At 41.5% G+C, this 27,499-nt stretch overlaps 1 protein-coding gene across 1 annotated transcript in view; it reads left to right on the forward strand.

The window, feature by feature from the left end:
* The window catches only part of NRDC (nardilysin convertase), an 853,803-nt gene that overhangs the window by 275,030 nt on the left and 551,274 nt on the right, over positions 1–27,499 (forward strand). The window contains exon 19 of the mRNA XM_044086887.1: positions 1,929–1,966. Coding sequence (XP_043942822.1) covers positions 1,929–1,966 — 38 coding nt within the window. The remainder of the gene's footprint in view (positions 1–1,928; positions 1,967–27,499) is intronic.

Consider the following 27,499-nt stretch of genomic DNA (forward strand, 5'->3'; position numbering starts at 1 on the left):
TCTCAGACCTCCAGTCAGGGAGGTAGTACCCCATGGGATTTGTCTTTGGTTCTCCAAGCCTTGACTAGCCCCCTTTCGAGCCGGCGGCCACGGTTGATCTTAAATATCTCTCTTGGAAAACGGCCTTCTTAGTGGCCGTTACTTCAGCTAAAAGGGTTTCTGAACTTCAGGCTCTATGTGTTAAGCCACCTTATTTATTCTTCCATCCAGATAGAGTTTACCTCAGGATCAATCCGTCCTTTCTGCCTAAGGTATCTTCAGAAGCTAATATTAATCAATCCATTAATCTTCCCGTGTTCTTTCCCCATTACCAGAACAAAGGGGAATATAAACTGCATTCCTTGGATGTGCACAGACAATTACGTTTTTATACTCATCTAACTGCTGGTCATTGGCAATCTGACCAGTTTTTTGTCTCCTTTGCCAAAACAAGTTTAGGCAAGTCAATTTCTAAAGTTACACTATCACGGTGGATAGCTAATTGTATCCTCTTAGCATACCAGAGTTCGGGAAGGCCTGCACCTCAAGGGGTTCGAGCTCATTCTACTAGGGCCGTCGCTGCTTTTAAATCTAGGGTCCCCTTAGATGATATTTGTTCCGCAGCCACTTGGGTCTCATCTCATACCTTTATCAGCCATTACAAACTGGATGTCTCCAGAGGTAGGGCGTCCTTTGGCTCTGCAGTACTCCAGAATGTTCTTCCATAAAGGCCACCCAGGATTCAGGTAGCTGGGGACTCTGTCCCAAAGGTTGCTGACAAATGAAGTTCCTACTTCAGATTTAGAAGTTATGTACTCACCAATAACGTTCCATCTGAGTAGGTATCTTCATTTGTCTGCAACCATCCCCCCTCCTTCCCCCTGACCTTTAGGATCTGTCTTGGATTAGCCCCTTCCGGGGCACCTTTACATTGCTTATATCGGGCAAACTTGATCTGAGGTCAGTTAGGGTTGGCAGGGGGATTGTGGGTAAAGGGAGGAGCTAGGAGCTCGGATCTATGCTGTGGTAAAAGTTGCCGGCTCGGATCCGAGATCGGATCCGTATCCCAAAGGTTGCAGACAAATGAAGATACCTACTCAGATGGAACGTTATGGTGAGTACATAACTTCTAATTTTGTGTGCTTGATGTGCTAAAAAAATTAATTTTGCTGCTGTCTACCAAGAAGCACTGTACAACAGTATACTTGAGTTTTGTCGGTGTGCTTTGTTTGTTGGATTAAAATATATATTTTTTACTGCCTCAAGTTCCTGGTCTGTGCCTTATTGCTGGTTCCAGCTTTCCAGTGGTCGAGGATCGTTTGATTTTCTATACTTGAGTTTTGTGCAATATCAGTCAAGGGTTCTTAATTCATTTTAAACTTCCCTTCATCAGAGGATTCTATTTTGCTTAGAAAAATAGTTTTAAGCAGGGTTTCCATTCCCCTGTAATGGCCATCACTGAGATAAATCAAAGGTTCCAGAGAATTTCATAACTTTCTCCGTTGGCTCTTTTGTAGTGATTGAGGGAAAAGCTTTGGGCATGAGCCCTGGAGTTTCCTTTACCATCCTCAAAGTTATTACAAGATTTAGTAACTAATCAAAGTCAATAGGAGAAGTCATTTATTTATTTTATTTTTATTTATCATTTGTTGACCATAAAAGTCTGACTAGGACAGCCTGTTTTCAGCAGAGGCCTGGGAAGAAATGCTCCAAACGCATCTCTTTAGAATATGGGAGGAAACCAGAGCACCCAGAGGAAGCCCACGTGAAGGCAGGGAGGACATGCAAACTCCATACAGAAGGCACCCCAGCCAAGAATAGGACTGGAGAGCCACTTGCTGTAAGGTGACAACGTTAACTGCTGCACCACTGCGCTACCCAGATATAAGCCATGAGGTTCAAAGATTTCATCCATAGCAAAACCTAGGCCCTTCATCTATACAATCTAGGTTTGATAGATCATCATCTTAAGATTATTCCAGTGATCGTTGTGGTATTCAAGCTAAGTGTTAATGAGAAATAGAATGTTTCTGAAAAAGTCACTTCACTAATCCTCCTCCAAAGACAACTGAATGGGGTTGGGGGGCTTTTACCTTAAATGAAGCCCAGGTAGTTACACCACTTGGAAAATAAGTTATGTTAATCATCAACTTGGGGAAATTACTTTTCATTTTCCCTGGACTGCCTTAATCATTCTTCTTGCTGTCTTTCTCAAGTGATATATATATATATATATATATATATATATATATATATATATATATATATATATATATATATATCTATATCTTTTTTTTTTTTTTTTTTTCCAAGCTTTAATAATGTTGATACCAAAAATATGAATACTATCTCTGTACCCATCTCTGGTGCTCATGATGCCCAGGCTTGTGATTTGCAGCATTTGGTGCAACTCTTTGGGGATGTGTGGATTTAGGGCTATGATGTTACTTTTTCTGGTTTTCCATCAGTGTGAACAGTGCATTAATGAAAACCTTATTACCACAGGCTGTCATTTCAGTTTTTTCTTATTCAGCAAAAAGAGGCATGTGAAGTGCATAAAGTGTCCATTCCAGCTGCAGCAGTGTCAGACTCTGTCTCTCCAGATTAGAAAAATGGACCTCTACTTCAGACAAAAAAAAAGGTCCGTGCCATCTTGTCTTTTCGACAGCTCTTCTATGTATGTCCAGATGAGCAGGTTGAAAGTGGTCGGAGATGGTTTTCCCTTCATTTTCATCAGTGGAGGACCATCACTACATGCATTTGTGTTGTGCAGGCGCTGGCATGGGGACATATTTTGGAGATGGTATAGAGTCACATCCAGACTGTACACACAGCCACACTGCTTCAGGGGAATAGCTCCTCAGTTACAGCAGGATGTAGATGCCATCCTTCAGAAGGATAAAATTTAGCAGGCACCTTTAAGATTGGCATTTTTTTTTCTGTTTTCCCTGGCCTAAAAACATTGGCAGATCCATGACACTTCAGTATTTGCAAGTCACTCCATTACCTACAAATATTCTGTCTCTGGATAGACAAGTGTAGTTTAGCACTCTGGACATGTAGGACACATCTTAATTCATTCAACAAATTGCACGTTTGTCTGTTTTTTGATAGACTGAGTTGACTTTCAGTACAGATAACTGACCTTTGGAAAGGCATTAACTATGTTACAAAATTTAAACCTGAAATTACTATATTACACTGTAGGCAACTGCCATTTTCCCAAAGTCAGGTTTAATTGTTATTCTGAACATGTAATGACACACACCATGGTCAGGGTAATAGACAATACATAATACAGCATATAGTGGAATTTCTGATCAGTGTTCTATACTGTATTATGTATTGTCTGTTACCCTGACTATGGTGTGTCATTAATCATTCAGTAATAGCAGTTAAACCTGAATTTGGGAAAACTGCAGTTGCCTACAATGCAATATTGTAATTTCATGGTTACACATAAAAACCATACAAAAAAGTCTGTTACACCATTATCCCCCTTGTGTTGTAAACTGCATCTGAAATCCTAACATACCAGTTGTATTTCTGTGGACAATGTTGACAAAAGCTTTGTTTAAGTTCTTAACAAATATAGAAAGCCTCTTATTAGGAATATATGCAAGTTTTTTATAAGAACCATTAGTTTTAACGTCCTGTGCATAGTTAATGGTCTCTTGAATGTTTGTAATCCTAATTTCACTAACATAGAACAGCCTAATATAAACTCAGTCATTTCAACAGTTTGTTTTTCTCCAGAGTTTCTAACAAACAGTTTTCAGATAAGTACCCCATTGGGGAGTTCTTCTCATTATTGTTCAAGAAAGTTAATAACTGCTTTAAGTGTGGGAAGCAAATCCTGCATAAAGGCTTTTATTCTTTTTGAATGTTTTGTTTGTGGCCTCGGAACAATATTTCAGTTTGCTAAGATTGTGCTAGGTTTAGAGCCAAGACCCTTAAGCATAAGACCAAAGTCCTCATTGCACACATGGCGTTCTCGACCCAGTTATTTCTGCTGCTCCTCCTTCTCCCTCAGTTTCAACCATTAATTTACCTAAGAAACAAAAAGGCAAAAAGCCTAAAGAAAAGGACTCCACAGATGATGGCAGTCTTTCCATGTCGAAGTCGACCAGCTCTGGTGAGGTACTTTAGTAGCCCTTGGGTCCAGTGACTGCCAGGCCTGAGTTTTCTGGCGTGATCCCTTGCGAGACTACCATGGCAGCAGGCCAGCTGACTTTGGTCTCTCTGATGTCAACATCTTTGGGTCTGAGGTGGCTTAACGGGCCTCAGCTTCCATTGTCCGAATGTTGATTATTGAGTGAGATGGTTCCTCTTCCATGGTTGTTTTGCAGGAACCAGCTCCATTAACCTGGACTGTCATACTAAATAGGTACCTAAGCCAAAGAGACCTGTCAGCCTACCTCAGATTATACCCCAGTCATCTGCTTTTGCAACTCAGGTGAAAACTCAAGACCTCCTTAAAATTGCCCATGAATTTGTGACTTATGAAATCTAGGGAGGAGACCATCTAGGCACTACAGGGTCTCCTGTAGCATCTCCTAGTAAAAGACCAAGAGATTTCTCCTTTCAAGAGGATTCTAATTCCTCAGGATCTTATCTTATTCTGAAAACCTCCCCTCAGTCCTGTCTTGATTTTGCTTCAGGTAATACCCTGTCCTTTGCTTCTCCTACAGAAGATTTGTTCATTGTGGATACATAACTTAAGATGAAGAGGGCTTTTCATTGGGAAAATAAATTCTCTTATGCCCAAACTCCATACAGGCAGATTCTAAGCCTGAAATCCCCCGCTATTCCTATATTCTTTGTGTTATTAGATGATGTCTTTGAATATCTCTCTCTACACCCACTCTGTTTCCTGCTCCAAGGAAGCCAGATCATTTTTACAGAGTGTTTGACACTCACAAACACTTCAAGAACCCACAAGCTTACCTTTTGTATTGTCTACTGAAGCTACTACAGGTGCCCCTAAGCCTGATGAATAGTCATCCCCTACCTAATGACAGGAAAGACAGACTACTAGACAGGTTTGGAAAAAAGATTTATATGTTTGCTACCCACTCTGAGGGCTTGAAATTGCCAATTTCCCTTGTTAAAATAGAGTCCTTGCTGGAGCAAGTCATTACCAAAGCAAGGTGTATTGCAGATAAGGCTTAACTTAAGGTGCATACAGGAGACAGCTGGAATTACACTGTAGATTTCCAGACATTCTCTAAAGTCTGGATGTTATGTGATCCTATCTCGCCTACATTCTGTACTGATGGGCTCGGAGCCGATCCTTGGCTAAGCCTCTTATTGGCTGAGCTATTCTCTATCCCAGGATGCACCACCACTACTTCCCCAGATCTCGTTTGCCGCTTACAAGCTAGGACGTGGTCTCGAACTTGGCTGTGCTAAGTGCTTTTTTTCTGAAGGTTTTTCTGTCAGAAAATTCTTTAATCTTTACCCAAAAGCTGTTTTAACAGCTATCGCTGTGTATAAGTGTGTTTTCGTGATTTTTCTGTGGTAATTTTGTGTGACTGAATAGGGAAAGGTTTTCCGTTTGAGTTAGAGGGGCCTTCCCCTAGTTCTTCAGTGAGTCTTTTTTATTTGGAGAGGTCAAGTACCTGTTTGAGTTAGAGGGTTCTTGGCCCTCTTTTGTTTAGTGTATTTGTAGTTGTTATTGTTGAGTTTCTTGGGCTTTCGCCTTTCGTTAAAAAAAAAAAAAAAAAAAAGGTTTTTATTATTGTGAAAATCCTTTACTGAGTGACATTGTATTTTTTCTCTGATAGTGAGTAGTCTGCAGGCATTATGTCCAAAGAGCATAGACCCTCAGGATTTAAGAAGTGCACGAGATGCAACTATAAAATGTCCATCACAGATGATCACTCCTTATGCGTGTACTGTTTAGGTGCCAAACACCTTCAGGAGTCTTGCAGCGTGTGTCACGCTTTTTCCTCTAGGGTCTTCCAAGAGAAGAAGAATAAATTGATCTTAAAAGGGCTCATTAAACCCTCTTTCGAGGAGGCCTTATCTTCCTCTTCCTCTCCAGCTAAGAAAAAGAAATAGTCGGCTCCGACCAGCCCGTCGGAACCGACCACTAAGAAATCTAGGCAGGCTTCTCCATCGGCTCCACGAACTTCGGAGCCGAGGGCGGAACGGTCTGCCTCGATGCCTCCAGTCTCGACTACTCTGGTTTCGGGGCCGATGGCTGGGGGTCACCTTCATCGGCTCCACTGATCTTGGAGCCGATGAGGGTTGCCGGCTCAGACTCTTAAAGCCCTCCTCGGCACCGAGGGAAATTGCTATGGGATCTCCCTCGGCACCGATACTGGTTGAGTCTATTCGGAGCCGGTCCCCCAGTCCTTCAGAGCCGATGGAGAAGTCAGGACCTCGGTCTCCTCCCGATCTTCCAAGATGTCGGATTCTGACATTGACAGGGTGCTCCTAAGACTGTTTCAGTCTCCTGTATTCCAGAAATTAGTTTCGGCTCCAGCCCATTCGGCTTTGGAGCCGATGGCCCACCCTGTAGTTCTGGTTCCTCCTCCAACAGCCTCAGCACCATTGGAGCCGGTGCTGGTGGAACCGATGGAAGTTTTCGGGTCGGCTCCGACCCTTACTCCAACCCCGGCTCTTGAGTCAGAGTTCGGTACAAGGACCTCTCTCGTCGGCCCGGTAACCTCGGTCGCAGCGGGACCGATGTTTTCGGTTCAGAGCCTTCCTCTCGTCGGCTGCGGGGGTACTTTACTGTTGTGGCCGAGAGGTTGGACCTTCCCAGGACTCTGGCGGTCCGGCCTTCAGGGCCATGAGGAGTGCTTTGGCCAAATCTTCTTTGGCTACCTCCACGGTCTCACGGCACCTTTGCTACACGGAGACTGGGTCTTTGGTAGTCCCCTGTCGCTAGACAGCGGAGCCCGGGGCCTGAGGTCACCCCAGTGGGGTTTCCCCTCCTGGAGGTCCCTCTGAAGCTTCTTCGGAGGAACCCCCAAGGAAAAGACTGTGCAAGAGGAAGCACGTCGACTCGATGAGTCTTTCACGTGGGACACCGATCTTGATGATGCAGAGGGGTCCCCTAAGTCGTCCTCAGATGATGTCTCCTTTGCAGACATCTTGGAAGCCCTCAAACAACGAGGCTGGCATTCCAAACCCCTTCGCTGATGATGAGTCGGTGTTCCTCAAGGCCTTGGCTCAGCCCTCCGCCTCCTGGGTGTCTCACTCCCGACGAGCTCCTAGATTTGATCTGTGGGAACATCCAGACTCTGTGGAACCGGTACCTGCTCGACCAAACAAATTCTTATCAGCACCCCCAGAGAAGGAGTTTCTGACCAAAGGTGTGGCTGTAGATGCCCTGGTGGTGGCATCTGCTACCCAACAAGATGTAGCAGAGGCGGCGTCCGTCCATCCTCCTAATAAGGAGTCTAGGAGCATGGACCGGTACGGGAAGCGCACCCTCAGTTCAGCAGCCTTTACCTTAAGGTCCCTGAACTATTTAACGCACTTCACTAGATTTCAAAGGGATCTGATCAAGGAGCTTTCAGATACCCTCTTGGGTAACCTACCTGAGCAGCTGGCCCAAACGGTTGGCTACGCTGTCATCGATATCAAACTCTTCCATGAGGCTCATTTCATATGCAGCCGAGGGAAGTAGAGCGGTGGGTACGGGTGTTGCTGTACGGAGGCAAGCCTGGCTCCGCCTGTGTCATTTTGCGGAAGCCTTTAAGTCTTCCTTTGCCGACGCTCCCTTTGATGGGTCCTCTTTGTTTGGACCCAAGGTAAAGGACACATTGACCCGCTGCGAGCAAGAAGGTAAGACTTTGACTGCCGGGCACGATTTTCCACTCCCTTCGGCCTTATCCCAAGGCTAAAGAGGAGGGAAAATGTGGTTCCAAATCCCAGAAGTCTTATCCCTCAGCAGGACGATCCCCTTCTAGAGGCAGAGGAGGGAAATTTTTCTGGAAGATGCCGTCCCAGAGGCGGCAGAGGCCCCATAACACTGGAGACCCCGAGTCCTTTCGTGGCTCTTCAGCCTTCCACAATCCCGAAGGATTGCCCAACTGTGCAGCTCGGAGCCAGTCGGGGTCATTTTCGAGGCACCTAAAAGCCTGGGAAGGTATCACTCAGGACCGATGGGTGCTTGAATCATAGCCGGAGGTTACACCATCCCTTTTCACACCCTCCACCAGTCCAAGAAAATCCCGGACCCGCCACCCAGTCAATGGGAAATCGCAGCCTTAGAAATCTCAAAGCTGCTTCAAAAGGAGTCATCCAACCGGTCCCCGCAGACCAGATCGGATTAGGGACTTACTCAAGATTCTTTTGGTGCCAAAAGACCGGGGACTTGAGGCCCATTTTGGATCTCAGCATCCTAAATCGATCAGTCAAAAGTCCAAGTTCGAATGGTCACCTTACAATCCATTCTCCCACTGCTGGAGAAAGGTGTTTGGATGTGCTCCATAGATCTCAAGGACGCCTATTATCACATCCTGATAGATCAGGCGTCCAGGAGACATTTGCGCTTCAGCCTGGGAGACAGTCATTTTCAGTTCTGCCCTTTGGTCTCACCACAGCCCCCAGGGTGTTCACCAAATGTTTGGCGGTCGTGACTGCTCAGCTGAGGAGTCTAGGATTCCAGGTGTTTCCGTATCTGGACGACTGGCTCCTAACTGCCACCTCCAGGCGTCTACTATTGCAGAACCTACAAGCCACCATATCACTAGGCACTTCCGTTGGAATCCCCTTCAATTGGCCAAAGTCTGTGTTGCTGCCATCTCAGCGCATAAGGTTCATCGGAGTAGAGATAGACTCAAACCAAATGCGGGTCTATCTTCCTACAGAAAGGATACAGACTATACAGGCTCAAGTCCGAGCCTTGCTTCTCAGATCCAAAGTTCCAGCCAGGATGGTCCTGCAGCTATTAGGCTCTGTCGGCCACTGTTCTCCTAGTCCCCTTAGCAAGATTGCATATGTGAATTCTCCAGTGGCTCCTATCGACACAGTGGTCCTTTCAGGATCTCCCTCTCAGTCACCTCATACGGATCACGGAAACCTGCAAACGGAACCTTCGCTGGTGGCTGGTGCCCTCCAATCTGGATCAGGGACGACCCTTTGTTCCACCTCCTCCTATAGCCACATTGACGACGGACGCCACCCGGATGGGGTGGGGGGGCATTACCTGGGCAGGTCAGTCCAAGGCAATTGGCATTCCGACGAGAGTCTCCTTCATATCAACATTCTAGAAATGAGGGCGGTGTTTCTGTCTCTACAAGCCCTCCACGATTACCTCCCTCAGGGCGTAATTGCCATTCACTCCGACAACATGTCAGTAGTCTGGTATCTGAACAAGCAGGGAGGGACCAGATCCTACCCCCTTTGCAGAGAGGCCATGCGAGTTTGGGAATGGGCAGTGGCGACCAGACGTTTTCTGATAGCGACTCATATCCCTGGGAAGTCCAACGTGATAGCCGACAGACTATGCAGAACTATTCTCTCTCCTCAAGAGTGGTCTCTGAACGATGCAGTGACAACTCAGATCTTCAGCAGATGGGGAACTCCTTGTTGCGACCTTTTTGCAACCCCGCTGAACGCGAAGTGCAGAAAGTCCTTCTCTCTCACTCCAGCTCCGGGGGAGAGTCCTATGGACGCATTAGTCCATCCTTGGCCAACCGGCTTGCTATACGCCTTCCCTCCAGTTCCCCTCCTTCCCAAAGTGATCCAAAAGGCGTCTCACTTGGGGAGCAAAATGATTTTAGTTGCCCCTTACTGGCCTCGTCAAGTATGGTTCCCCTATCTTCGGAAATATGCACTGGACGGACCATGGTTCCTGGATCAGATCCCAGACCTATTAATTCATCAGTCGGGACAACTCCATCAGTCCCTTCACACTTAACAGCTTGGCTCCTCCTCTTCCGACTATAGTCAGGAATCATACTTTAGACCCGGAAGTTATACGTATCTTATCCTCGGCCCACAAGTCTGCCACTAAGAAATTGTATACTAGCAAATGGAAGAGATTTGCTATTTGGGCTCAACTCCGGGGTCTGGATCCCATCTCTGTTCCGGTGTCAGAAGTCCTGAAATTTCTAACTTCCCTATTCAATCAAGGTTCTTCAGTCTCTACCATCAAGGTCCAATTGGCAGCTATTTCCAATTTTCATGAATCCATAAACCCACCTTTAATGAGCAACAGATTGTGTAAAACCTTCATGAAAGGTGCTGCGCTTTTACGACCTCCGATTTCTCATCCTGCTTCTCCGTGGGATCTCGATGTGGTACTACGTGCCTTAACCTCCTCCCCTTTTGAACCGGCAGCAACCTGTGATTTGAAACTTCTTTCTTGGAAAACTGCCTTTCTGGTCGCGATTACTTCTGCCAGAAGGGTTTCAGAGCATCAAGCTCTATCTGTCAAACCACCGTACCTGGTTTTTCACAAAGATAGAGTATCCCTCAGGCCTAATCCATCTTTTGTCCCTAAAGTTTGTTCCAGTTTTTGCCTGCAACAGTCATTAGAACTCCCAGTTTTCTTCCCAAAGTACTCAAACAAAGCAGAATACATCTTCCACACATTGGACGTTCACAGGCAATTGCGTTTTTATTTAGACAGGACCCAACAAACACGGAAAACAGATCAATTGTTTGTGTCCTTTTCGGATAATAAATTGGGCAAAGCCGTCACAAAGGTCACTATTGCCAAATGGATCAGGGACTGTATTAGTCAGGCTTATTCCTCTTCTAATAAAGAGCTTACAACCTCTGTCAAAGCTCACTCTACAAGAGCTATGGCTACTTCAATAGCATTCCATTCTAAGCTTGCCATTAGTGACATTTGTGCTTTCTTGACGTGGTCTTCCCCACACCTTCATTTCCCACTACAAATTGGATGTGGCATCTCAGGGCGAGCTTCATTTGGTTCCACAGTTCTCAGGAGTGTTTTCCAGTGAGCCACTCAGGAATTAGGTGCTAGGGACGCTGTCCCATCAGTACAGAATGTAGGCGAGATAGGATCACATAACATCTTTTAGTTATGTACTTACCATAACTTTAGATGTTTGGGATCCATCTACATTCCTAATAACCCACCCTCCTTCCCCCTGCCTTGGAGATCAGAAGAGATCGGACGGTCCGAGTTCCATTGTTTCATCTTGAAACATCTGGCAATGTTATATAAACAGTTATGTGTGTGTGCATGAGTGCGGACAAACAAGATCTGGGGAAGTAGTGGTGGTGCATCCTGGGATAGAGAATAGCTCAGCCAATAAGAGGCTTCGCTCTATAGCATAGCGTGCCGAGTCGGAGCCGAGGATCGGCTCCTAGCCCATCAGTACAGAATGTAGGCGAGATGGATCCCAAACATCTAAAGTTATGGTAAGTACATAACTAAAAGTTATGACACATTAGATGCTTCATGTATGGTAGCTGGTATTGACTTTATCTGCAGGCACACTTGGCTGAGGACCCAGACACTTTTAAAGAATTCCTTTTTGATCCACCTGCAGAGAAGGTTTCTAAAAGTAGTACAAAAAAGGGAAGCAAATAAAATCCCTGAAAGAATTTAATGTCTGCTCTCCCAAGATGTAATAGGAGTTATCCTTCTAGGCCTTGGCCTGTGCCTCCTAGGCAATATAAGGGGAGGCCTCCCTGATCAAAAAGCCTGGGCAGTCCAGAAGATGGCAGCCTGAGTAATGCTCTAAACATAGGGGTCCAAAAACTGTATTCCCCAGGAGAACATATGTAACTCTGTACAGCCCCCTCCCCAGTACCCCCTTGCTTTCCCATTAGCAGGAAGACTTTCTTCTGTTCTTCACCAGTGGAAACTCATCACCTCGGAGCAGTGGGTACTGAACAGCACAGGAAGAAACCATTCAATTTATAGAAAGACCTCCATTCTTAGGGATTCAAAAGCCACCAAAAGACCAAGTAACTCCTCTTCCCCCCCATCTTTCAACAACTCTTGCATCAGGGTTCCATTCAGCTATTCCCCTGCTGGGGAGGAGGCAGCAGGGTTCTACTCAAGGATTTTTCTAGTCCAAAGAAAGGAAGGAACTTTGAGACTAATTTTAGACCTCTAAGTTAAATACATTTCTAAACATTCCCAAATTCAAAATGCTGACTCTTTCAAAACTTCTGCCCATGACCTTTTCATGAGCATATTTAGTGACAGTAGATCTGAAGGATGCCTGTCTTTATATTCTATAGCAAATGAACACAGCAGTTGCCTTTGATTCATAACAGCAGGTTTGCACTACCAGTTCTGTGCTTTACTATTTGGTGCATCCACTGCACAGAGTTTTCACTAATGTCTGACTCCAGTTATAGTGCATTGCAGAATGCTGGGAGTGTGCATGAACCACTACCTGGACAATTGTTTCATCCAGGAAAAAACATCCTGTAACTTCAAACAGCCTTACAGGCTACCGTGGACTACTTTCAGTGGGTAGGCTCGCCCTCAATTTCTGCAATACCCAACTTCAGCCCTAAACAAGAATTCTGTTTCTGGGCACACTGATGGATACTGTACTACAGAATGCCTTCTTACCCCAAGATAAGCTGTCCTTTTTGATAGACTCTCTAATTGTCTTACTGCCAAGGCAGACGGTAGCATCAAAGTAATATCTAAGGGCCTTGGGGTTCACAGCATCATGCATACTTATGATTCCTGTGGCAAAACTACACATAAACTCCAGTGGTTACTGAAAAACACTTGGGAGCAGCACTCACAATCCCTGGAAACCCTGGTGTCTGTTTTACCATGCTTGAAAATAGAACTTCATTGGTAGAAAGGCACCATCAAAATGAATCGAGGAGTAAATTTTTCTCTACAAGAGGGAGACAAGACCATCACCACAGACTGCTCCGAAATACCATGGAGAGCACAATTTGCACTCTTGAAGGTTCAAATGGTCTGGACTCCACAACAAACAAAATTTCACATAAGCCAGAAGGCGTTGCTGGCAGTTTTTTTAGCGATGAAAGCCTTTCAAAACAACCTGTCTGCAGGAGCACTACAAACTTAGACAGACAGCACCTCATTTATGTCATACATAAGCAAGAAGAAACTCATTCCTACCCCCTGTACAGTCTAGCAATAAAGATTTGGCTCTTGGCACCACATTTGCGACTGATACTGATAGCATCCTATATTCCGGGCCATAGCAACACCTTAGCAGAGTCTTTGAGCAGGGACATTCTGGTGGGGACATCTGAGTATAGACCTTTTTGTCTCACACCAGAACAGACAAACTTCAAAGGTTTTACTCAAGAACCCACCAGACAGGGACATAGACAGCAGGCACCTTCTCATTCAAGTGACTGGACTCTTACTTCATGCCTTCACATCTTTTCTCCTGATTCACAGGATACTGGTAAAGGTAAGGTCAGACAAGCCAATCATGATATTCTTAGCCCCTTTCTAGCCAAGGCATCATTAGTTCTTCCTCTTCTTGATCCTCACGAGGGGAGAAAGGGAGAGAGTATATTCTCCCACAAGTATATTATGAGGGGAGAGAGTATATTCTCCCACAAGTGATAGACCTACTCACTCAGCTAAAGGGGTCTGTCTTTCATCTTCACCCATGCACCCTCAGACTAACAGCTTAGAGGATTGGTTTCTGACCGCAGATAATGCTGGATATTCCACAGAAGTGCTATTAAGTCTCAGAGAGGCAAAAAAAGTATACCAGAAAGTGATAATTATCCAAATGGAAAGAGTTTTTTCTATTTTGTGCAAGGGCAAAGACATTACCCTTTTGCTGGCAGACAGAAAGCTAGTGTTAGAATACCTGTAAGCATTATTTCACCAGACTTTCTTATTCCAATGTTAAGGTACATGCTTTAGCTATCTCTCCTGCCTTATCTGCTCCCCCTATCCTGACCATCACATGAAAATTTTCCTAAAAGAGGTTGTATGTCTTAGGCCTCCCAGGAGAAGCTCGATCCCTACTTGGGATTTAAACTGTGTTTTAGAAAACCTTGCATTACCACCTTTTGAGCCAACAGCTTCTACTCATTTAAAGATGCTGACTTAGAAGATCACCCTGCTTATAGCCATCACTTCAGTTGGGTGGGTCTCAAAGTTACAAGCCTTGATGTACAAGGAGCCCTTCACTGTGTTCCATAGGGACAGGGTAACTCTTAGAACTAATTCCTCCTGTGTGCACAAAGTAGTGTCATAACTCTCCTGAAATCAAGCTGTTCATTTGCCAGTGTTGTAGTCAGTACAGGTTTTGTTAGGCCAACATCTTGCTTAATTTACCTGACTTTGTTGTAGGTGTGACTGAAGATATTGCTGCCGTCCTATGTGCACAAAGTAGTGTCATAACTCTCCTGAAATCAAGCTGTTCATTTGCCAGTGTTGTAGTCAGTACAGGTTTTGTTAGGCCAACATCTTGCTTGCTTAATTTACCTGACTTTGTTGTAGGTGTGACTGAAGATATTGCTGCCGTGGGAGGGGGGGATAGTCTGTCCAGGGTGCTTATCTCATCCTCATATGATTTAGCATTCAGATTGTTGACAGACTTGCAGATTAAAATAACTGTTGTTGAATGGCTTACTAATTGGCTATTTGATAATACATACAAGTTGAGAAGTAGTAGATCAGTCAGTGGTGGAGTGCCTCAGGGCTGTGTGCAGAGTCCACTTCTGTTTCTCACATTTTCTGATGTGAAAACAGGTGTTCGAAGTTCATGGGTGGTATGTTTGCAGCTGACTGCAAACTGAGTGCCATTATTGATTCATCCATAGACTTTTCAATTCCGCACCGAAGGCCAGATATTCAGCATCTAATGTTTTGATCTTGACATTAAACTTAATGCAAGCGTGTAGCATAATTGCACTGGAGAAGCAAGGAGTTCATACTTATTGTCACTTAAGTGACATCCCACTTAAAGTTGATATATTCATTAGAGATTTGGCAATTTTGTCGATAATTAACTCTTTTGATCATCATATGCCATTAAGTACAGTAATGAAATATTTTTCTTTCATTGCCAAGTTATTCATTAAGTATGCATAATCAAGATCTAAAGAGGTCTGTTTCCCTGTTTTACTCCCTTATTTGGCCAATCATTGAATGTGACAGTGCAGTTGGTATGCGTCTTTCAAATACATATCCAGCTTGAAAGACGTCATCATTCCTTAGCCAGTTTGAATCAAAGGGCTAGTCTCCCTTTTGTTATCTAGATAGAGTAAATGTTCTCCTTTTGCTTATAGACTTCTGTGCAGAGATCTGTCTTACCTTTTATATTTTATTAACTTTTATCCACATCAGAAACATTGGCAATGTTAGGAGTACTCTGTCCAAAACTCTCATGTTATAAAGCAACATAGAGGACTTCTTGAAAAGCTGGTGTCATTACCAAAGAGATTGTCTACCTTTTTAACAAATCCTTGCATGTTGAATAATGCAACATCTTATCCTTTTTTTTTTTCAAGTTAAGTCATTTGATAGGTTCTCTTAAATTTACCCCAGGGATTAATAGTATGTCCTTTTTTGTGAAAAAAAAAGTAATACCTCTACCAGCTATACTTAGGATCCATTGCTAGGCTATTTATATGGTTGCCCAGACTGCCTGCATAATACTAACCTATGAATCTTTGAACATCTGTGCTAACACTTGATACTGCCGGAGTACATATGTATTAATGCATTATAGTAGCAAACTAAGACTATGTTTCCAAAATAAATTTGTTCTGCTTCTGAACCACCCACAGTTACTCCAGTGTAGTCTTATCCAATTACTGTTTGCAGACTCTGCAAAAGAATATTTTAAAGGTGTCTAAGAAGCCACTTTGACCCAGCAACAGCCAACTTCAGCCCTAACCTTGACCAATTACGGTCTACTTTTTTAATAACTATTGCATAGCAGTTAACATATTTACATTCTGTCCATTAAACAAATGCAAATATTTCACATTATAAGTTGGGGCAGAGTGATATGTATTGCATTCCACTTTTGAAAAAGAAACGAGAGAAACTTAGAATGTAGTCAATGCCAGCTAGTATTGGAAAATTGTCAGAATTCTTTAGTGACACCTTCCATCTTCACTTAAGTTATTTTTATTTACTGCTACATTTCTTACTTGAAATCCTTTGCATTCAAAATTAAATTTCTAGTGAATTTCTAAGCAGAACCTTGCTTATCATTGCAGTATAGCTGTGGTAGCCACTTATTTATATACTTCTGATGAGGTTTAACTATATACTTGCTATGCACGTCTGACATTTCATTCCATTGTTATGTATTGACATGAACATTATCAGACTTTTGATGCCTTTTAACTTGAGTAAGAACATCACTCATTATTTCATATAATTGAGCAAGAACAAGCTCTTTGTCAAATCAGTTTGCTTGTTAAAGACCTCTGTAAATTCTGTAATGCTAGTATAAGTCATGTACTTCAAAATGTACACAGAAAATTATTCCATTTTTCACCCTGTAGTCACCTTAAACATGTGTTAGTGGCCTGTGGTGACATTTTTTATAATCTATGTGCTATGTAATTGCCCCAATTTAGTGGCATATTTGGAAGCTAAGCGAATCTCGGTCAATGTTTTGCACACAAAATGTACAACAAACCAAAAAAAGTTATTTCAAGCAAGATGCCAACAGGCAATTGTTTAATAAAATAAGCGCTTTCATTCCACTTTACAATGGAACTTAAGATACCAAAACACATTTCACAAGCTATATACATATTGTTATCCAGTTATACAAAATGTACAGATGTTTCCACAATCCCTTTTCAGCTTTTCCAGTTGGTTGCCTTCACTTGTCTTGATATATTTCGTATGCCCTACTAATTAACCTTTTTGTATTGGCTTTCATCATTCTTGACTCTCTCCAAAACTGTGTTAGTGCCAAGGTCTTAGATATTCTTCTCCTTTTTATTTTTAATTCTGCCCGGAAACCCAGAAGCTTTAAATTGTCACTCAGTTGAAGGATAGACTCATCCTTTACTTCATCCCATGAGGTCTGGTTGTCACACTTCTTAACTGCTCCCAAATCCTTAGGGCTAGGTTTCTTTTTTGCCATTCAACTATATTCTGTTCTGCCTTCTTCCTTGATTTAAACTGTATTGGAAGAATTAATTTCCTTCAGTCTTCTTTTTCTTTATCCTTTAAGGATTTCCTTGCTGTCTCACTTTTTCTTCCTGGTTAATATTATTCTGTACCGATAATGCCCAGAAAGAAATCCTGCTGCATTCGGTAGGGAGTCACACCTGTGACAAGGTCATTTCTTACCTTTCATGTTGCATCAGATGCAACCATCTTAACTTTATGACTTTGTAATAAGCTTGCAATTCTGTGGGCATTACCAGCTTCTTCCATGCAGTTAATTCATGTTTTTTTTTCCCAAATTCCTGAACACTTTTCCTTATAATTGGGGAAATGCTTCTCCTTCAGGGAGACGGTAAAGGCTTGGCCATCGTATATGATTAAGGTATCCAAAACCATCTAAATGGCCTGTACCTTATGGTCTTGATCTATGATCAGAACTTTCAACTTTATAAGTCTATCAAAAATATTTTTTCTCGTTTTACACCATAGCTCATTGAAAACCAACTTAGACAAACTCTCAATATTTTTTCTGTCCCCCCAAGAAGTATAAATGTGCCTGCATCCGTTTGTGATTAGGGTTATAGTTAAGAGCTAATGGCCTAATTTTTGCTCGTTTTTCCTTGGAACATGACAAATGATGAAATTCTGTTAATTTTTGAAATAGTGAGATGAAGTAAAACATCATCAAACATACCCCTCAGCTGTACCAAATTCTTCAGTATTTAATGGTTTTGAGGGCAAAGTAAGAGGGTGCCACGAATTCCAAAGTGGCCCCTTTAATTCCCGATTTTTTTTTTTCCTTTAATAACAAGTTGTGGCTGAAGTCATCACACTGCACACATGAGACTGCCAGCCTACCAGAGACTGGGAATGCGTTTTCAGTGGGCACCTGTTTGAATTGGATTGGGAGATTTGAAGTATAGCAGGGCAGCACAGCAGGCCAGGTAGCAGCAAGTGAGTGGAGCGGAGCTGTTTTTAACTTTACAGTTTAAGTTCTGCCATGTGCCAAACTTCTACTCTGAGTCATAATGTGGAAGGCAAACGCTGGGTAAACTTAAATCAGGAAACTCTCAGGAATCACCGCAGGATAGTTAAAATGCAAGTAGTTCTAGCATTTCTCCTGACTGAAAATAAGACTGTCAACCTTGTGGGGCTAAGCCGGTCAACAAAGTGTAAACCTAATACACTGGATGCAAAGCCCGGGGGGGGGGGGGCAGTACAGTCGCCTCTAAGAGTTTATTGCTGCCATTTTTGCCATGTCAAAGTTAAGGAAATCAATCCTGTTGATCAGCCATGCTTTAAAAAGGGACGATTATCTGTCGATTTCCCATATTAAAATCTCCAAGTTAAGCAGGTCCATTAAAAATCTGTTTTTGCACAATCTCGTTAAAACAAAACGGAGCATTAATCTACGCTCCATGGACATAAGCTATGCCACAGTCGTACACATAAGATGAGTGCAAACCCCATCCTAAGTGTGCGCTTTTGTAAATGCCATTTTTTTTGTTCGAGTGTAGGTTGGACAGTAAGCTTGAAGGAACATACTGCTCGGGCACTTATTGCATACATGTTTGTGTCCTTGTGCTGCTTCAATATGCGTTTCTTTCATACCTGTCAAGTGTACATATTTTTGCAGAATGTCCACATTTTTGTCAAATATTTAAGGTCCGTTATTCATAAAATTGTGGTTTTCTGGCAAATCATTAAAGACTGAAGTTAGAAAATAATGACAGATGTTTGAGTTTGACTTCATACCCTTCAGAAAATTCATACTAATGCAAAACCTGTTATTCTATTAATTTTCTAAGTTTGTAGGAGCAATATTTAAAAATTGACCCTATTTTGGGCCTTAGTCCCTCCTTTATTTACTGCTTTATTTGTCCAGATTTTTTGCTCTAAGAGGTTGAGTATGGTGAACAGTTCTGTATGTAAATGACTTGGGATTTCTGTTTCTCCCATTTGTAGTTAGATCTATATGGCTGCTGTGAAGTGTAACAGTAGACTTGTTTAGAGAAAATGTTTCTACTATTCTGGCTGCATTTGAATTGCTTGATAAATGACTGCATGACAGTAACAGTGATGCTCATTTTTTCTATTAACTGTGGTGTCTGGAGATTTACAAAAATGGTGAAATCTAGTGAGTGGAGAAATCACTTCATACACAGTCTGATGAACAACACTGACGTTATTCAATGGAGTTGTGGGGGGGGGGTCCATTGTATTGTGCCGCTGCTTTAACTTTTTATTTTTGTGCTGAAACAAGTCATTGGGGATGTGTACTGCCTGTTTCTGTGCATGCTCTTGCCTTTGAATGTGGCAGCCCATAAACTCCAATCTAGCAAGATCCTGAGTATGTGCCATTGGACATGTAGTTAGTGTGTCGTGTGTGTGTGGTGTGGTATGGTGTGGTGTGCCATGTGTTGTACTCTTCCATTATGTGCTGAAAAATGTTTTCTGTGTGGATAGACCTGGTAAAGTAAATAATACAGCAGCTTTGTAAGGTAAAGATTACATTTGTAAACACTACACTGAAAACTAAGTAAGCAAGTTAAATCCTTAATTTACAGATGTGGTATTCATAGGTTTCTATTTTAGTGGTTACAGACAAATTATTCTTTCCTCATTTCTTGTAGATTACATGACGTGTAATCTGGTTTATGACAATACATAGAAAATAATGCATTTATTTCTGCATGTTTTAAATTTTATAGTATAAAACTGAAAATATAATATTTTAAATAGGTTCATAGATTAGTACTAGGCTCACTGCTCTTGCGAGCCATTTTAAGCCTAGGCAATTATCCCTTGTGAATCTCAAACCCTCCACCTCGTGTTTGTAAGGCAAACGTCTTAACCATTAGGCCACCCTTGGAAATCATTTTATGAGATGGAAAATGACTGGTCTGGGCCCAGTGTTTTCACTTTTCAGAACTTTGCCCAGTGAACAAATGGTGTTTGTGTTCTGCCTGCTGCTTGCATATTTCTGTTGTATTTAAAAGCTTATTTTTATATCAGAAGGAATGGAACATCACAAAATGTTGCTGTATGACTACGTAAGCAATCCAGAGACTAGCTGAACCATCAGTGTACTACACTCTGTTATGTATAGTGCAGTGGTTGACATGGAAAAAAATAGCTTTGTGTCTTGGAAAACTGTTAAGGGGATAGTGAAAACATGGACCAAAAGCAAGATCTATGCTAGAGTGGATGGGCCCACTTTTTATTTTAGGGATAATACAACTTGCAATGACACTGTATTAGTAATGACTCATAGATGTAAATGTTGTCAGTGAAACATACAGAAAATAACAGTCCATTTCGTATGTCTGGGATATGCATCAGCACAAATGCCTCATGATTTCTTCCCCACCACTTTACAACAATGTCACGTTCTTTTGATTCCATCTGTAGTTATATGCTTCTTTGTAGAAGAGCAAGGAATACTAAACAGCAAGCAGTTCATTTTATTTTTTATAAAAGAAAATTGTATTTTAGTTTTACACAAGTTCAAAGTTTGATAGAAGTCCAGATAATATAAATAAAACACCATTCTGTTATCAGTTTCTGTTTTTTTAATATTTTGTCTGTTCTCCAAGTTGTGTTTAAAAGTTAGTATCCCACAATCCCACTGGAGTGGGTGCGGTTACATAATTATGTATGTAAATTTTATGTTAATAAGCATACAGATTTTTGACCAGTTGTACCTACTTTTCATCGGCCTTTGTCCAGATTGTTAATGATTCCAAGTTGAGAGGTATGTCATCAAATAATGATATTTTAATCTTGTTACCTGCCCACACATAGCCTTTGAATTCCCAATTAGTGCTGGCACTAGGTCCAAAATTAATGGGTGAAGAAGAGGGATGACACTGAGTAGCCTTGATAGGTTCTTCTGTGTTAGAGACGGGGATTAACCACCTGCCGATTCTGTCGTTAGATAGAGACCATGTTTTGTGTGTGTGCATGTATATACATAAATACACACACATACATATACAGTGGATATAAAAAGTTTACACACCCCTGTTAAAATGCCAGGTTTTTGTGATATAAAAAATGAGACCACAGTAAATCATTTCAAAACTATTCCCACCTTTAATGTGACCTATAACATGTACAATTCAATTGAAAAACAAATCTGTTGGGAAAAAAATATAAAAAATAAAAAAATGTACAATACGCTGGTACACACCCTTAAACTAATACTTTGTTGAAGCACCTTTTGATTTAATTACATCATTCAGTGTTCTTGAGTACACACCTGCCATCATTAAAAGATACTCTGATTAACCACAAATAAAGTTCAGCTGTCCTAGTAAGATTATCCTGACATTTACTCCGTTGCCTGCTACAGCAAAAGCCATGGTTCGCAGAGATCTTACAACGCATCAAAGGGATCTCATTGTTGAAAGGTATCAGTCAGGAGAAGGATACAAAAAAATTTCCACAGCATTGGATATACCATGGAACACAGTGAAGACAGTCATCAAAAAGTGAAGAAAATATGGGACAACAGTGACGTTGCAAAGAACTGGGATGTCCCTCCAAAATTGATGAAAAGATGAGACGAAAACTGGTCAGGGAGGCTGCCAAGAGACCTACAGCAACACTAAAGGAGCGGCAGGAATTTCTGGCAACAATCTCCTGTATTCTCCATATGTCTGGACTATGGGGTAGGGTTGCACGACAGAAGCCTTTTCTTACATAGAAAAACACCCAGGCCTGGCTAAACTTTGCAAAATAAATGCATCATGTCTCCTAAAAGCATGTCAGACCAAAAGAACACCATCCCCATGGTGAAGCATGGTGGTGGCAGTATCATGTTTTGGGGTTGCTTTTCTTCAGACTGAAATGGGGCTTTAGTCAAGATGGAGGGAATTATGAACAGTTCAAAATATCAGTCACCTTTGGCCCAAAAATTTCAGGTGTCTGCTAGAAAGCTGAAGATGAGGAATTTCACCTTTCAACACGACAGTGACCCCAAGCATACATCCAAATCAACAAAAGAATGGCTTCACTAGAAGAAAATTAAAGTTTTGGAATGCCCAGCCAGAGCCCAGACCTAAATCCAATAGAAAATCTGTGTGGTGACCTGAAGAGGGTTGTGCACAAGAGAGATGCCCTTGCAATGTGACAAATTTGGAGTGCTTTTGCAAGGAAGAGTGGGCAAATATTGCCAAGTCAAGATATGCCATGCTGATGGACTCCTACCCAAGAAGATTGAATGCTGTAATTAAATCAAAAGGTGTTTCAGCAAAGTATTAGTTTAAGGGTGTGCACACACAACAAAGTATTAGTTTAAGGGTATGCAACCAGCGTATTGTGCATTTTTAATTTTTTTGTATTTTTCCCTTAACAGATTTGTTTGTTTTTCAATTGAATTGTACAGGTTATAGGTGACATTAAAGGTGGGAAAAGTTTTGAAATGATTTATTGTGGTCTCATTATTTGATATCACAAAAACCTGGCATTTTAACAGGGGGTTGTAAACTTTTTATATCCTGTGTGTGTGTGTGTGTGTGTGTGTGTGTGTGTGTGTGTGTGTGTATATATATATATATATATATATATATATATATATATATATATATGGGTCTATATTAGATAATCGAAGAGAAAGAGGTTGGCGAAGAAGTGGGATTGTCAAAGAGATGAAGAAAGTAGACTAGTATAAGGAGATGAGGTGCATGGCAGAGAGAGAGGTGGCTAAGGATAAGGCGTATGAAGAGTTGTATAAAAGGTTGGACACTAAGGAGGAAGAAAAGGACCTGTACCGATTGGCTAGACAGAGGGACCGAGCTAGTAAAGATGTGCAGCAGGTAAGGGTGATAAAGGATAATGAGGGAAACGTACTCACAAGCGAGGAGAGTGTGTTGAGCAGATGGAAAGAGTACTTTGAGGGGTTGATGAATGAAGAGAATGAGAGGGAGAGAAAGTTGGATGATGTGCGGATAGTGAATCATGAAGTGCAGTGGATTAGCAAGGAGGAAGTAAGGAAAGCTATGAAGAGGATGAAGAACGGAAAGGCTGTTGGTCCAGATGACATTCCTGTGGAAGCATGGTGGTGTTTAGGTGAAATGGCAGTGGAGTTTTTAACTAGATTGTTTAATGAAATCTTGGAAAGTGAGGATGCCTAAGGAATGGAGAAAGTGTTTTGGTACCAATTTTTAAGAATAAGGGTGATGTGCAGAGCTGTAGTAACTATGGAGGGATTAAACTGATCAGTCACAGCATGAAGTTTTGGGAAAGAGTAGTGGAAGCTAGGTTAAGAAGGGAGGTGATGATTAGTGATCAGCAGTATGGTTTCATGCCAGGAAAGAGCACTACAGATGCGATGTTTGCTGTGAGAGTGTCGATGAAGAAGTACAGAGAAGGTCAGAAGGAGTTGCATTGTGTCTTTGTGAATTTAGAGAAAGCATATGACAGGGTTCCTAGAGAGGAGTTGTGGTATTGTATGAGGAAGTCAGGAGTGTCAGAGAAAGTATGTAAGAGTGGTACAGGATATGTACAAAGGGTAGTGTGACAGCGGTGAGGTCTGTGGTGGGAGTGAAGGATGCGTTTAAGGTGGAGGTGGGATTACATCAAGGATCAGCTCTGAGCCCTGTCTTATTTGCAGTGGTGATGGACAGGTTGACAGACGAGATCAGACAGGAGTCCCTGTGGACTATGATTGCAGATGACATTGTGCTCTTTAGTGAGAGTAGTGAGAGTAGGGAACAGGTGGAGGAGACCCTGGAGAGGTGGAGATTATGCTCTAGGGAGAAGAGGAATGAAGGTCAGCAGGACTAAGACAGAATATATGTGTGTGAATGAGAGGGAGGGTAGAGAAATGGTGAGGATGCAGGGAGTAGAGGTGGTGAAGGTGGATGGGTTTAAGTACTTGGGATCAAAGTTCAGAGTAATGGTGAGTGTGGAAGAGAGGTGAAGAAGAGAGTACAGGCAGGATTTAGTGGGTGTAGAAGAGTGTCAGGAGTGATTTGTGACAGACTAGTTACCAGTAAGAGTGAAAGGGAAGGTCTACAAGAGGGTAGTGAGACCAGCTATGTTATATGAGTTGGAGACAGTGGCATTGACAAAAAAGGCAGGAGTCGGAGCTTGACGTGGCAGAGTTGAAGATGTTAAGATTTGCACTGGATGTGACGAGGATGGACAGGATTAGGAATAAGTATATTAGAGGGTCAGCCCAGGTTGGAAGGTTTGGAGACAAAGCCAGAGAGGCAAGATTACGTTGGTTTGGACATGTGCTGAGGAGGGATGCAGAGTATATTGGGAAAAAGATGCTAAGGATGAAGCTGTCAGGTAACAGGAAAAGAGGAAGGCCTAAGATAAGGTTTATGGATGTGGTGAGAGAGGATATGCAGGTGGTTGGTGTGACAGAGCAAGATGCAGAGGACAGGAAGAAATGGAAACAGTTGATCTGCTGTGGCGACCCCTAATGGGAGCAGCCGAAAGATGATGATTAGATAATCGAAGTGGTCGACACCATATGATCGAAGTACTGAAACTTCGAAAATCTAATTAAAAAAAAAAACAACCGTAACTGCTTTAAGCAGGGGGCAAGCCCATGTGCACCCACCACATGGGGGCTGTGCCCCCTTCACACCCCTGCTACTTAAATATACCAACTCCAAGATCGCACTTTAATGGAGTATGGTGCAGAAATGGAAGATTTCCATTTCCTACGCTTTAGCACGATCTCTGAGTTGGTATATTTAAGTAGCGGGGGTGCAGGGGGGCTTCCTCCCCTGATTAAACCCTTTCAGTTTACTTTCTGTTGTGTTTTTTTTTTGTTTTGTTTTGTTTTTTTTTTTTTTACATTGTTCGTTTTGCAACTTCAATCACTAGTGGTCGATGTCTAGTGATTTGAAGTTGTAAAACTTTGACAATGTAATATATACCCTGTATAGATATAGATATAGATATACGTATGTGTCTGTGTGTCTGTGTGTGTCTGTGTGTATATATATATATATATATATATATATGTGTGTGTGTGTATATCTATATATATATATATGTGTACATATATATATATATATATATATATATATATATATATATATATATATATATATATATATATATATATATATGTGTGTGTGTATATATATATATAAATATATCTGTATGTATATATATATATATATATATATATATATATATATATATATATATATATATATACATGAGTGTGTATGTGTATATAGGGTCCCTATTAGAACCATGGAAGTTTAAAAAATCGAAATGCTAAAAAGCCGAATAGTCAGCTACTTGAGATCAGTTTTCTGAGATCGCAGTACAGTGAAGATTGGAAAATTTGCCCTTTCCTCACTGTAGTGTGATCTTGAAGTTGGTATATATAATTAGTGGGGGAAGCACAGCCCCCCACAAAACCGATTTCGAGTAACTGAATATTTGGCTTTTTAGCCATTCAATTTTTTTAACTAATAGGGACTATATATATATATATATATATATATATATATATATATATATATATATATAAATCAGAAGGTCGAAGTGGGTTCAGGTGAACCCACTTCAGTCAAAGTCTGGTGGCCGAATGGCGACACTGTCTAACCCAACATTGTCGAAATACGAATCTTGCCCCCATCTCAACCCATGTTAAAGCCTGTTCCGAGATTTACAGCGAGTCGTATTTTGACAGTGTCGGAATTCAACATTGTCGGTTTTGTGGAAGTGGGTCGATGATTCCATCATTTGATGGAGTCAGGTTTGACCTTCCGATGGTAAACACACACACACACATATATATATATATATATATATATATATATATATATATATATATGTGTGTGTATCCAGAAGTAGTTCATGCTGTCTGTGGAAATTTATGGTAAACAAAATTTGGCCTTCCTTCATTAAGACTACATTGGTCAAAAATTTGTCTGTTCCAGTAAAAATTTTGCCATTCCCCTAAAATGTTTTGTAATCCATGGTGCATTGCGAAGATTGGGATTTCCCTCTTTGTGTATCATTGAATATTTGCTCATTTCCAAGATGTAGGATTTCCTTTAACAGAAATGTCTAAATAATTTTGTCCACATGTCAGCTTTTAACCTCCCAATTTCAACAATTCAGTTGGGATTCCATCATCCACCTTGTGACTTGCCACAGTGTTGTCTGAGTATTAACCTCCTCAGATGTTGAAATCAACTGCTCTGCCTTTGTATTTTGTAGCCTTGGCAAATATTGTACTGCTATATGCTTCAGTTTTCTGGTATAATTGGCTAGTGTGTGCTTTTGCATTTAACTCTAATATTGTTGAAAATCTCAAAAATTCTTGTAGGGCTTCTTGATCAAGGGTCCCAGTTGTGGATTCTTCATTTTCAAAAGGATTGTCTCTGCTTTTTGTTGTAAGAACTTTTGAGCTAAATATTTTTTGACCACCTTTATTGAATTGTCACTTGTGACACAGGCAGAATAACATTTATATAAAAGTAATCCAACTTTGTTAACAAGTTCACATTTACAAACATTGTACTTCACATATATGTCATGTAACCTAAGCAGTATTATCTCCCTCATCACACCAGTCTGCCCACTCAGCATCTCCTACAGTGCATCATGCAGGGGATCCTTAAAGTCCACTAACTCACCACACTCTCAGAAAATTTCTTCCCAGTCACTTGTTTCTTCCATGTCACACCTCCAACATTTGCTATCTATCTGAGGAAAAATTCTCTGTAGTCTACTTTGGGTATAAAAATGTCTGTGTAAACATTTCCATGCAAAAATCCTGAAAGTTATAGCTTTTGTTGCATATTTGTTAGACAAACATATATCCTCCCGTTCTTTCTGAATTGCTTATCCAGTCTCTCTTCCCAATCCTTTCTAACCTCCTCTGATTGATTCTTATAGTTATCATGCAATATTTTATATGCTCTACTAATTTATTTTTTTAATGGCAGTTTCTGTTCTAGATTTTACCAAAAACCCTACCAGTGTTGGTCTTTCGTTTAGGATCCCGTTTCTTTCTCTTTGCCTGTACTGTATCAATCCTTGATAGGGAAGCACATCTCTAACTTGTAGTCCAAATAAATTCTTGGTGTCTTCCCATTCTATCATCTTTCCCTCGCTAGCTATTTGCTCCCAATACCTTGGTTCCTTTGCCAGTTTTCTGCAGTAAATTCCAGCCCCTATTGTCTATATCCCTAATTGCAGTCATCCCTATTGGCAGAATCTCCTTTGTCCATTCTCGTGTTGTCTTTGTTTTTATGATACTAAAACAAAAAGCGGCCAAAGCCAAGTAACACTTCAAAAAATACAAAAAGGCACAAAATAGGCAATCCACAGTGAATAGAATTGGCGCTTTTGTTCTTTTATTAAGAACTTCCTCAGGATGTTCTTAGGATGCTTTCTGCTGCTTTATGGATATAATATTCTGTATGATTATTGTTCTCCTTAAAGGCCTGCATCCAAAGTTCCATTTTCTCCTTGTTTATTGTGCTT

The sequence above is a fragment of the Protopterus annectens genome, chromosome 10.part0, assembly GCF_019279795.1.
Source record: "Protopterus annectens isolate FY-2018-M chromosome 10.part0, PAN1.0, whole genome shotgun sequence".
In the NCBI taxonomy this organism is placed as follows: Eukaryota; Metazoa; Chordata; order Ceratodontiformes; family Protopteridae; genus Protopterus; species Protopterus annectens.